Source organism: Natator depressus, chromosome 2 (assembly GCF_965152275.1).
Source record: "Natator depressus isolate rNatDep1 chromosome 2, rNatDep2.hap1, whole genome shotgun sequence".
Taxonomy (NCBI): Eukaryota; Metazoa; Chordata; order Testudines; family Cheloniidae; genus Natator; species Natator depressus.
Genome location: NC_134235.1, coordinates 205,717,443 through 205,729,842, shown reverse-complemented (window position 1 = coordinate 205,729,842; position 12,400 = coordinate 205,717,443). Strand labels below are relative to the sequence as shown.

The 12,400-nt window shown below is 40.9% G+C and overlaps 1 protein-coding gene and 1 long non-coding RNA gene across 3 annotated transcripts in view; one reads left to right on the top strand and one right to left on the bottom strand.

Moving 5' to 3' along the window:
• Positions 1–309: 309 nt before the first annotated feature.
• LOC141981708 (uncharacterized) lies at positions 310–5,251 on the bottom strand. 2 transcript variants are annotated; one of them, XR_012637889.1, is made up of 4 exons: positions 5,061–5,209; positions 3,646–3,710; positions 2,005–2,215; positions 310–573 (listed from the first exon to the last, which is right to left on the bottom strand). It is a non-coding gene; the product is annotated as an uncharacterized LOC141981708 (long non-coding RNA). The 2 variants fall into 2 exon arrangements; XR_012637890.1 differs by lacking the exon at positions 2,005–2,215 and having other exon boundaries at positions 5,142–5,251.
• Positions 5,252–5,629: 378 nt separating this feature from the next.
• DNAH11 (dynein axonemal heavy chain 11) overlaps positions 5,630–12,400 on the top strand; it is a 276,304-nt gene continuing 269,533 nt past the window's right edge. Inside the window, 2 exon segments of the mRNA XM_074945797.1 lie at positions 5,630–6,189; positions 9,102–9,242. Of these exon segments, the coding sequence (XP_074801898.1) occupies positions 5,962–6,189; positions 9,102–9,242 (369 nt within the window). The 5' untranslated portion in view covers positions 5,630–5,961.

Below are 12,400 nucleotides of genomic sequence, written 5' to 3'. Positions count from 1 at the left end.
CTGCTTACATATCTTAAATTGAGACTTTCAGTCTATGTTTGGCTGAGTCAACTTGAAAAAAGTCCTCGCAATATAAACAAGATAGTCAGGATATGGAGCAACTTTATATGGAAAAGGGGGAGACACAATCAGTTTGTTCAGGCTCTAAAATTACTTTGGCCTGATGATGAGACAGGAAGATATTAAGGGGTAGTCGGTTGGGTCCCATTCCTAAGTTATTAGTAGAACTGGTCAAAACATATTGATTTTGAAATTTTTGTTAGAAAGAATTTTTGTTGCAAAAAAAAACCCTCAAAAAATTCACCTCCCTCTTTTTTTTGACCAGTTCATGTTTCTAGAGTTCTGCTAGTGATGGTCCCTATTGTATTCTACTGTGGGTTGCACCTGAGTACCATCCTCCCAGAATCAGCGAATTTGAAAGTAGTCTCAGTTGGTCCATGAATGCACGCTGGCTTGCCTCATGCTTCCGACCAAGGTGATAAAGGGCGGGACGGACCAACTGCCTCTCCAGTTCCTTCTCACCGCCGCATGGTCTGGGTCAGGAACTTTAGTGTCCTCAGTTCTGACGTCGTTCTGAAAAACATTATTTTCTCTATAGTCTGTAGTTTTAATAACATATAGATTTAGTAGTTCCTGCACCTGTTCCACTTTGAATTCATCTTTCTTAAACATGGAAGACCAGAACTGCACTCAGTATTCCACATGAGGTCTCACCAGTGGCTTGTATAACGATACTAACACTTCCCTGTCTCTACTGGAAATGCCTCGCCTGTTGTATCCTAGGATTCCATTAACCTTTTCACAGCCACATCACATTGGTGGCTCATAGTCATCCTGTGATAAACCAATACATCCAGGTCTTTCTCCTCTGTTGCTTCCAAGTCCCTAGCAAACATTCTTAGTTAGTCCCTAGGTGCATTACCTTGCACTTTGCACTATTAAATTTATCCCATTTCTATTACTTCAGTTTTCTAGGTCATCCAGATCTTCTTGTATGATATTCTGGTCCTCCTACATATTGACAATACCTCCCAGCTTTGTGCCATCCGCAAATTTTATTAGCACACTCCCACTCTTTGTGCCAAAGTCATTACTAAAAATATTGAATAATATAGGTTCCCAAGACCTATCCCTGAGGCACTCCACTAGTAACCTCCGTCCAGCCTGACAATTCACCTTACAGTATGAACTGTTGTAGTCTCCCCTTTAAACAGTTTCTTATCCATCTTTCAATTCTCATATTAATCCCCATCTACTACAATTTAACTTATAAGTTCCCATGTGGAACTGTATCAAATGTCTAACTGAAATCCGGGTAGATTAGATTTACTGCCTTTCCTTTTTCTAAAAAATCAGTTATCTTCTCAAAGAACAAGATCAGATTGGTCTGGCATGATCTATCTTTTGTAAAACCATGTCAAATGCCTTACAGAAGTCTAAGTATATTATATCAGCACTATTATCTTTATCAACCAAACTTGTAATCTCATCAGAAAAAAATATTAAGATAGTTTGAGAGGATCTATTTTCCATAAATCCATGTTGATTTGCATTAATCACATTGCCATCCTTTAGTTCTTTATTAATCGAGTCCTGTATCAGCTGCTTCATTATCTTGCCTGGGGTCAATGTCAGGCTGACAGGCTTATAATTGCCCAGGTCACCCATTTACCCTTTTTAAAACTTGGCACAACATTAGCTTTCTTCTAGTCTACTGAAGTCTTCAGTGCTCTGAGACTTAATGAAAAGCAACATTAACAGTCCAGTGAGCTCCTTGGCTAGCTCTTTTAAAACTCTTGGATGCAAGTTATCTGGACCTGCTGATTTAAAAATGTCTGACTTTAGTAACTTCTGTTTAACAGCCACCAGTTATTCTAGTGCAAGGGAAAGAGTGTTACCATCACCATATGATGAGACTGAATAATCTGATTTTTTCCCCAAAAATAGAACAGAAATATATATTGAACACTTCTTCCATTTCTGCATTAGTGTTCATAAGTCTACCTTCTTCTTCGAGTGCTTGCTCATGTCCATTCCATTGTAGGTGTGTGTGCCTTCCACATGCACCGGTGCTGGAAGTTTTCCCCTCAGTGGTATCCGTAGGGGACCAGCTCTGGCATTCTCTGGAGTGGCACACATATACCATGGTATAAGGGGTACTGCTGCCCCCCCCCCAGTTCCTTCTTGCCAGAAACTCAACTTCTAAAGGCGAACCCTGGTGTGAAGAATAGGGTAAATGCAGTTCACTATGGAGCAAGTTCTGTTACCTGGTTTTGAAGAAATAGTACACAAATAAAGTTGTAATTTTAATTACAGAAGGCTGGGAAGTATTGATTTATTTACAGTGTCTTTAGCTTAGCAGCTCAGAAGTCCTCAGAGTGACAGAAGGTTCACTTTCCACCTGACCTGGTTTGTGTATGACATTCTGAGAGAGCAATTATGAAGGTGACATGCTTTTCTTTAATAGTCTTCTATTTTAGCTGTAATCTTTATTTATCCACAGAATGGGTACATGGAGTGGTATGGAGGGCTTCCCTACAATGCCTGCCAACGTGCCTTGACCTGATTCAGTCCATGGGTTCTCTGTCAAGATTGCCATCAAAAGTGCCAGTTAGGGCCAACTGTGATGATTAGTTTTGTGATGTCTACAGTCAGGGTTACCACCCATCCATAAACATATAAACCATGTATTTTATTTTTTAAAAGGTGAAAGGCCTATGCGTGCTGGAAACAAAAAAACAAAGCCTTCTGAGCAGTGAATGGTTGCCTATCTTGCAAAGGGAGGACATGATCTCTCTGCCCTGGTGTTCACTCTTCTCCTGGTGCTGCTGCCTTTGATCCAGGGATAGTGCATCCTTCTGAAGTAGATATCCTACCATATCAGCAGCAGCTGACTACTCTGACAGGTGGAGCTGCTGCTCCATTGCTGCCTGGAAATGATGTGCCAGGTGCACAGGTGTAGTAAAACTCTGTCATGCAAGGAATCTCCTCCTGTGTGTTCTGCTTGAATAAACATGTTCTGTTTCTATCTAAGCCTCAATATACTACCCGTTTCTTTATTGACTCAACACAGAGCAGTTTCAAGTGGGTCAGTATGTTCTATTTCCACCAGCTGCCCTATGCTTCCTTCTTCTCTACTGCCTCCATACCACAAGCCAAGCTCAGTGACCTTTCTGTGCTGCTAGTTTTCTGCACTTTTCTCCTAGCTATTTGCCCCCAATGTGGCTATAAGGAGGTCCAGTTGTGTCTAAATCAGTGGAAGAATAGTGGAATGTACACCTTCACTTGCTCTGAGGTGAAGAGAGTGTGTGGGGCATGTACTGAAAGCAAAGGGGTGGGTTAGGAGCTGGTACCACCGGCACTGAACAGAGATGGGGTGGAGGGAAAGAAGAGGGGAGAAGATGATGTGTAATTTACATGATAAAGCTAAACATTTTCTAATCTTATTTTTATTTAAAGTAGTTTTATTTTTGATGAATAGCTTTCTGCTAGCATTTTAAAAGTGTGTTTGAAAAAAACCTTTGCCATCTCCCCATATGTTTTTCTGTGAGTTTATTTATGTACCTATTTATTGGGGGAGGGATTTTTCTTTTTTGGCAATCTTGTATACAGCTGTCCACTTGGGATTGGACTGAGACTACTCACCCATTTCTGATACGCCACTCATGGTATCAATTCTCAGTCATCTTGGCTATATTTGAACTGCTGACCTAAAAGAAAAGGGTTCTGTAAATTATTACTAGAGCCCTACCAAATTAATGGACCGTGAAATCTGGTCTCCCCTGGTGAAATCTGTTTTTTTTGTGTGCTTTTACCCTGTACTATACAGATTTCACAGGGGAGACCAGCATTTCTCAGATTGGGAGTCCTGACCCAAAAGGGAGTTACAGGGCAGTTGCCAGGTTATTTTGGGGGCGGGGGGTCGCAGTATTGCCACCCTTACTTCTGCACTGCCTTCAGAGCTGGATGACCAGAGAGTGGTGGTTGCTGATTGAGGGCCCAGCTCTGCAGGCAGCAGTGCAGAAGAAAGAGTGGCAATACTGCGACCATGCCATCCTTCCTTCTGCACTGGCAGTGGCTCTGCCTTCAGAGCTGGGCTCCTGCCCAGCAGTCACCGCTCTCCAGCTGCCCAGCTCTGAAGGCAGAGCCGCCGCCAATAGCAGTGTAGAAACAAGGATAGCATAGTAACCCCCTTACAACCTCCTCGCAACCCCCCCTTCAATAACCTTGCAACCTGCCCACAACTCCTTTTTGGGTCAGGACCCCTACAATTACACTGTGAAATTTCAGATTTAAATAGCTGAAATCATGACATTTATTATTTTTAAAATCCTATGACTGTGAAATTGACCGAAATGGACTGTGAATTTGGAAGGGCCCTAATAATCCACCAAAGGGCAGCATTTAGATATATACAAATATTGCATGCATATGTATCTTTAAACTAACCACTGCACTGTACTTAGAATAATGTGCTTTCTTGGAATCTTGTTACAATCTTACATGCATGTTTAGGTTTGAGTATTGGGTATAAAACATGCTGACTAAGTACTGTACTGTTTTAAAAAGTGCAAAGGTGGAGCATTATTTTTCCACATTGACATTTTATACACGTTTTGCAGTCACTTAGCCTTAGTTACATTTTGTTATTGCAACACCAAACAGCTGAGTTTATTAATCACAAAGTTGCCTCTCCCCTCCCCCCCCCATTTAAAAAACAAAACTGTCCATAAGCACTGTCGCACAACCCTGGGTGTTGGGATTCATAGAATCATAGAATATCAGGGTTGGAAGGGAGCTCAGGAGGTCATCTAGTCCAACCCCCTGCTCAAAGCAGGACCAATCCCCAACTAAATCATCCCAGCCAGGGCTTTGTCAAGCCTGACCTTGAAAACCTCTAAGGAAGGAGATTCCACCAGCTGGCTAGGTAACCCATTCCAGTGCTTCACCACCCTCCTAGTGAAAAAGATTTTCCTAATATACAACCTAAACCTCCCCCACTGCAATTTGAGACTATTGCTCCTTGTTCTGTCAAGGAGGAGCACGCATTTCATGCCTACACCTCCTCATCGTGCCCTCTTCTGTGCTCCAAGGGTGTAGCATCCCTCCTCCCGCCAGCCGCAGACCGACAGGCCCCTCACATTCATCACGGCCAGGATCCGATTCAAGTGGGCTCTGGGGTCACCAGGGAGGGCACCAGCGTCGTCCGAACTCTGTGAGCGGCCAGCCAGAGCCTCACCGAATGGAGGCTGCACCATTGTGTGGGTGCCGGGGGGAGCGGACAGAGCGGGGGTTGGGGGTGGAGTGGAGGAGAAGGGGGAGGGAGGCTGAACTTGGAACTGTATCAGGAAGCGTGAATCCCCTCCCCCCCCGGACCTTAGTCTGAGCCCCCCACACCCAGCTGGCTCCACAGAGAAGCTGAAAATTCTCTGCCCCCCAGTCTGGTGGGTGACGGTGGTTGGTTCCCCGGGAGGCGGTGCCCTGATTGGGAAGAGGCCTGAGCTACTCCCTGGAGAGGCGGGGCCGGGTGTCCCAGTGGCTCCGGCATCCCCAGGGAAACAGGACGCTGCTGCCCTGCAATTTAGGGCAGCTGAGGTTGCAGCAGGCAACAATGTAAGTAGTGCCCTGGCTGCTTGTCAGGGACTACAGGGCAGTGAGGGAGCCGCAGGCGAACTGCAAATACAGGGCAGCGGAGGAAGGAAACTTTAGAGAAGTCACTGCGCTGCCCGGTAGCTGAGGGGATTTGTACTGCGGGACGAGCTGGGGCTGTGGAGGGAGCTGAACTGCAAACCGCCCGGGCCAACGGGGCTAGTGCATTTGCAAGGGGACGCAAAGTGGTAGCTGCCGTGTAGGCGGGAGTTTGAAGGAGGGGGGCAAGTTAGTCTCTGAGCAGCAACTTGTGCGGGAGTCCGCCTTGCGCTTCAGCGGCTCCCCCCAGCCCCTCCAATTCTCGGGCTGGAGATGGAGGAGGAAGAGGCGGCGCAGGAAGAAAGTTTCTCAGAGGAGGAGAGGGTCCAGTTTGTGGGGCACCGCTTGGCACTGTTGCTGAAATTTCAAGCAGAGAAATGGAGCAAGTATCTTGAAAATGAGGAGAACCAGAAAATACTGGCAGAGTTTTTGGACAAAACCGAACCAGCTTTCTTGCTGTTTTGCTCCCCTCTGGCAGGCACGTTAACCGCCATGCAGAAGGTAAGGTGCTGACGTTTGAATGACAAATACTGTACCCTTTGGACTTCGGGGTGCTGAAAATATATTTGCTAGTGTTTTCTAGCGCAGAGACCTTAAGACTTGCCATGAAAAGCACGATCCCCAACTGTTTGGCTCTTTCAGGGTTAGGACTTCCCAATGAATGGAATCAAGTCTTTTAATATTAGTAGAGATGGGCAAAATTGGGGATAAATTGGGAGCAGAGTTTAATTGTACCTGAATCACCATCACCAACAATGTTTAGACCTTTCTGGTTTTGTCCCCACTGTAATGATTCTAAGGGGGAAATAACTGGAAATATATGAACACTTTATTGAAGTTAATTTCACTTTAATCTTTAGTATTGAAGTTCTAGCATGAACACACTCTGTAGAAACTACTTTAGTGTCAGCCGTTCCTTTCCACCCCTCTGGTGCTCTTATCCTTTTTCTTAAGGGTCTTCCCTTTTAAAACAGTTACACTCAGACTGAGGCTTGGGAGGAGCAAGTGGCTTTTTAAAGTGTCTCCTGTGGTTCTTTGCATCACATGATTAAAACACTGATTTTAATTATTAACCAATCAGGATCTTTTACAATGGTATTAACTAAGTAAGTTATCAGCTTGTACTATTAACTTATTTGCTGTGAGAATGATTGTATATTTACGTATTGTAGTAAATGAAACAACGAATTCACACTACTGTGGCTCTGTTGGGTAATGTTGATTGCTAATTCGGCTCCTGAATCACTCAAATCTGAGTATCACTGCATTTAAAATGTGATTTGGTTAAGGTAGGATTCAGATTGGGACAGGCATGCCTTTACACTTGTGAATAGTTACACAAATAGATCCATTGAAGTAAATTGGATTACTGGTGGGGTGTGAGTATGGGGGACTCAGTCTGGTCCATAGTGACTGAGAGGACTCAACCCTCTAGACTATTAACCTATCCTGTTTAAAATACATGGATTAAATCCTGGCTCCACTGAACTCAATGGCAGTTTTGCCATTGACTTCAGTGAGGCCAAGACATCACTCACTGACTGTTATCACTAACGAACTACTGGTTTTAGCTATGAATGCAAGTAACTGTGAGTACTTAATATTGTATGTGTGTTTCTCAGTTAATACCTCAATTCCTAAAGATATCAGTGCACTTAGTTAAAATACCCACTGCACATCTACATCACTGGAGATTTTTTAAAAAAATTGTCCTTGAATTATCTTGATCATTGGCTATCAGCTGCTGGAAACTTTTATTAGTAGCACTATAATGCAAGTAACTGTCCTCCAAGACAGTTTCTACCACCAAAATTGGGTCTCTAGGGAAATAAAAGGAGTTACTTTGTTCAGTATACTATCCAGTTTCCCTAAATTAATTTTAAAAAATCTCAGCTGTAGCCCTCTTGCCCCATATTTCTTGACCTTTGGAGTACTATTTTTTTTTATCGCTTATGTCCCTTGCCAAAGAATTGAAACAGAAAATCTAACTTAATTATATCAAACCAATGGGACAAGAATACACGCAACAATAATGGGTGCTCCAAGCCACTGCCTGATGGGGGCCATTCCAAGGCCACCCTTTGCCACTTAATTATAGTAAAGGTAATTTAGTTTCTCTTAAAATATTTTCACAGTACTGCATTGAATGTGTGACGTAATCCAGAAGAGGAGCACCTTTGTGGCTTTGTGTTTTTAAAACAGTTCATAAGACAATTTTATAAAGCCTGACCCTGGTGGCAAACCGGATCTAAGTTCTGCTGCAAGCCCAGCTACTTTCTGTGGCAGACTGAAAAACATATGGTTGCTTTAATTCATTAAAAATCTCAGTTTAATGTGAACAGAAATAATACAGTCAGCACGCTAGCTCTGTCTTTCTCTATTTTTAAATTTATTTGACACTATCCCCACATTTTCAATTATTGTGCAGATTTTGTACTGACAACACATAGGTTTGTAGCATTGTTGAAAATGTCAGGGGTAAAGCTATGAAAGTTTTGGCAGCTGGGTTGGAATCTCTTGGAGCTTTGATTTCAGGCTGTCTGCAGACCCTGGAAGATGACAATGTGTCAGTTGTTACACTCAGTTTGTTTGTACAGTTTGTTTTGCAACCAAGAAGTCTAATTTTTTTTAATGGAAGTTTAGATTCTGGAGCACATTCTGAACAAGGGATGGAATCAATGGCAAATTCCATAGCTGTCAAATCATGAAATACATCCACCTCAATGAAACCTAAAATTGAAAGTTTAGGCCCAGATTGTTGTCCATCTAATGCTTCCACGAAGAGGGATATGGTTTTGGAAAGAGTTAATTTATTGTTGGATGTGAATTAATAATTAGGCTAAACTGCTGTCAGAAACATTCATTTAGCTTGTATTGAGTGGAAGTTATGGGCATATATCAAGGGATAGAATTTGGCCCTATATATTATCTGAAAGTATCTTACAGACATCATGTATGGGGTTCATTTCATCCACCCCCGAGATGCAACTGCACTGTTGTCTGAAAATGTGGCCCTACTTGTCTATCAGTATGGTATAAAATAGGGGGTTTGGTTCTTGTTTTTGAGGGTTCCTTTTTTTTTTTTTTAAACTGGTGCCTATTTGCAAAAGATCAACCACAAGCAGGTGACAAACCAGACGTTAAAGCAAGTCCAGAGGTCTGGGTACAGATTTTTGGACACTCACACAACACAGCGGTTCTGAAAAGGTGCTTCAGAGTCCCAGGATGCTCTACTGCCAGCTATTTTTGTACTTCTGTGCTCTGCTCCCTCCACTCAGTCCCAACAGGCCTGACCAGGACCTCAATATTGTCTGTCATCTAAAAGGCAGCTATTGGTGTTTATTCTCTGACTACTTTGTACTATGAAGATCATATTCTTATAGAATTGATAACCTATGATTCTCTTGTTTTAGATACCCAGTGATATAACGCATAAATTAGTTTGCATTATGAAGACCACAGAACGCATTGGAACAGATAATTACAAAAAAAATCTAGTATTTGAAGAGTTGTCTGCAACACCACTTGAGCATACAGTTGATTTCTTAGAAGAGGTATTTATAACTAACCATTTGTGATAAAACTTAAAATTTGAGTCTTGCATTTATTATAATTTCCACCAGATAGTGGACTGCAGAAAAATAATGCGTATACTGGTAAAAGAAGAAAAAATTACAACAAAACTGCAGCTACTCTGTTGCCTAGACATGTCACAAAGGGATGGGTAGTGGAGACATTGTAATATATGTTGTCTTATTATTATTATTATTTATTATTATTACTGTTATTTATTATATTTATTGTAATTGAAGTTATTTCATCACCTGAATTGTTGTGAAGCATGAAGCACACACTGAACATTTTGTATAACCTGCTTGTAATAGGTTAAGTGCTTGATTCTCTTCAGGTATCTAGAACCCATTTTCAGCAGCCCAGATTTTGAGAGGGACATTGTACAGTACTCCGTTTGTCCAAAGGATGTCAGCATGAAAGATGGGTCATGAGTCAGTTCTCCTGTGGCTGATTATTATCTCTCATTCAGGAATATTAAAATAGCAGATGGTAGAGTTGCATGCCAAAAGTTAAGGGTATATGCAGTCATTATTCCAGATCAGAACTATGTTAATTTTAATAATTAAAAATAGCTTTCATAGTCACATGATAGGTTTTTTGTAGCTGATGAATCTATAACTATTTCATAGGAAGGGCAGGGGCGCTGGAACAACTTGTTTAGTGGGGTTGCTGACAGCCATTGAACCAAGCTGTAAACCCTGTATGTGATGGAAACCACTTCAAGTCGGAGGGGAGGGCAGCAGCAGCGGCAGCCCCTGCAGCACCCTTAGCTTCAGCAGCTATGAGGAAGGGGGTATAAGCTCTGTGAGGAGGGGTGTATAAAAGAAGTTTTCCCCACTAAAAGGAGTTCAGTTCCAGTAGATCTCGGCCAAAATTTTACTCCACTCTTGCTGAACCTTCCTCTGAAATGTAAATCAAAAGCTAAATAGATAAATATATATGCAAAATTTTAAAATCTTGTCACTTTTTGGTTATATTATTCTATTTCTTAAAAGGAGGAATATGAAAACAAGTAACTGGATGAGATAAGTTGTATAACATCAAACATACATCAAAAATCATTCATTTGGTATATATGTGATTTTCTGTTACATAAACACTTTAGTTGTTTTTGCAGCCTGTGTTGGTAGGCTCTCTGGATCAAATTCAATGCTGAAAAAAGTAGTGCAACATGTTTGACGTCCATGAAGTTGCCTGCTTGCACCAGAGTTGAATTTGGCTCTGAGTTTTAAAGTTGCATTTGGAATCTTATGGTTGGAAGAAGAGCTTTTTTTTTTTTTTTTTTTTTTTTTTTTTAAATTAGAAATTTAAATGCTTGATTCCCCAGATCTCCAGGTATCACTTCTTTGTGTTTGGATCTATAGCAAGACCACTGTCTCCTTTTAAAATTGTACTTAAAATATTTCATATTGTCAGTCACTGCTTCTCCTGGCAGTCAGTTAAGACACTCACATGTGGTCAAATTCTGGTCTGCGTAACACTGCTATAAATCCACTGAAGTAAATCGAGTTACTCTGGATTTACACCACTGCTACCCAAGGCAGAATTTGGTCCTTAGTGTGAAAATAGCTCAGTCAGAATACAAAAACTTAAAATTCCTGGTAATCATTAGAAAAACAGGACTTTGGGAATTTAAATATGAAAATGAACACAGTAGGAATGAGTATATTAATACTTTTCCAAAAATGTTCCCTTTGCATGATTCTTTTTCAATGTTATAAATGTAATTTAATTTTCAAATTCTTTGATTAATTAGGAATATGATTAAATGTATTTCAGTAAGGTGAAAAATATGTGCAATTAAGACATAATCAACAAATATTTTTAAAAATTAATAATAGTGAAAGATGTTAAGACTAGACGGGCGCTAAATCTCACTATGTTGGCTGGTGACTTTGTTGACCCTGAATTGGTCATTATTTTGGGGTGGCCGTGTCATTTGAGAGGAAGTTGTTGTCTTGGGGCCAGTGGAAACAAGCTGGTTAAGAGCAAAAGAGGTAATAGAACTTTAGTAAACTTACACTGGAAAGATAAAGGATGAAATTCTGGCCCCATTGAAGTCAGTAGAACTCCCATTGACTTCTGTGAGGCAGGGTTTCACACGTTTCGTTGGGAATCATTTTTTATAGAGGCTGGCAAAGTCAAGTTTTTTTTTGTTTTTTTTTTTTTTGAAAAGTTCATGGAGAGAGGGAGTGAGGCCTCAAACTATAATGAAGAGAAGAGGGAAGTTTGCTGCTGATGAGATCAAGGATACATCCTCTACACGGATGTCTTAATTTCAAATTCCACATTTACTTGGGAGCCTATTCTCCTTTGTGAAAGCTGATGTATTTGGCTTGGCTATGCATTCAACTTGTTCAGATGTATTTCCTATTAAAAATGAATTACTTTTTTCCCGGTTTGTTGCTATGGAGGATGTACAGCAACAAACAAGCATTTGGAATTTAGTTGTAACAAATCATACTGATAGTGCTACTCTAGTTGTTTACCTGACTAATATATTCTGTAGAAATCAACTGAGAATTTCACAACGGTAGCACCTGTTCAAATATTTGATTTAAAGATCTTGCTTAACCTGAGACGACTCAGATTATGTGTTGCTGATTATCTACATTAGAGGGCATGTCAAAGACTTCAGCAAACACTGAAAACAAAAATGCAGTTAAACCTTTTTAAAAGTAGAAAAAGGATGGATGAGAAACTGGAAGGTTAGGCGTTTTAAAAGCAGCTTCATTATGTCTGTTTAGTATATAAACAAGAAATTTCACTGAGTTCCTTATGTTCTCACTTAAAAAGTTGTTCACTATATGCAATAAAATTTCACACCACAAGGGAGTATTCAACAAAAATAAGAAAATAAAATGAAAAATCAAACAACTTGCTCCTTTTCACTTTCTCTTCGAAACAAAATCAAGCCGTAGCAGTTTCCATAAATCCAGGAAGTTTAAAGAGTAGCCTTCTTAATAAAGTCTAACTCTGACTCATCCTTCATATCCCTTTTAACACTGTAATATGTTCCAAGGCCCAGCCCTTTTAAGAAAAATATGTGCAAATTCTGAGAAGAATCACCAACCATGCTGGGAATGGGTGCCAGGTGCCTGAGCCCTGTAACCATCTGCTGAGGCTTAAAAAAGAATTC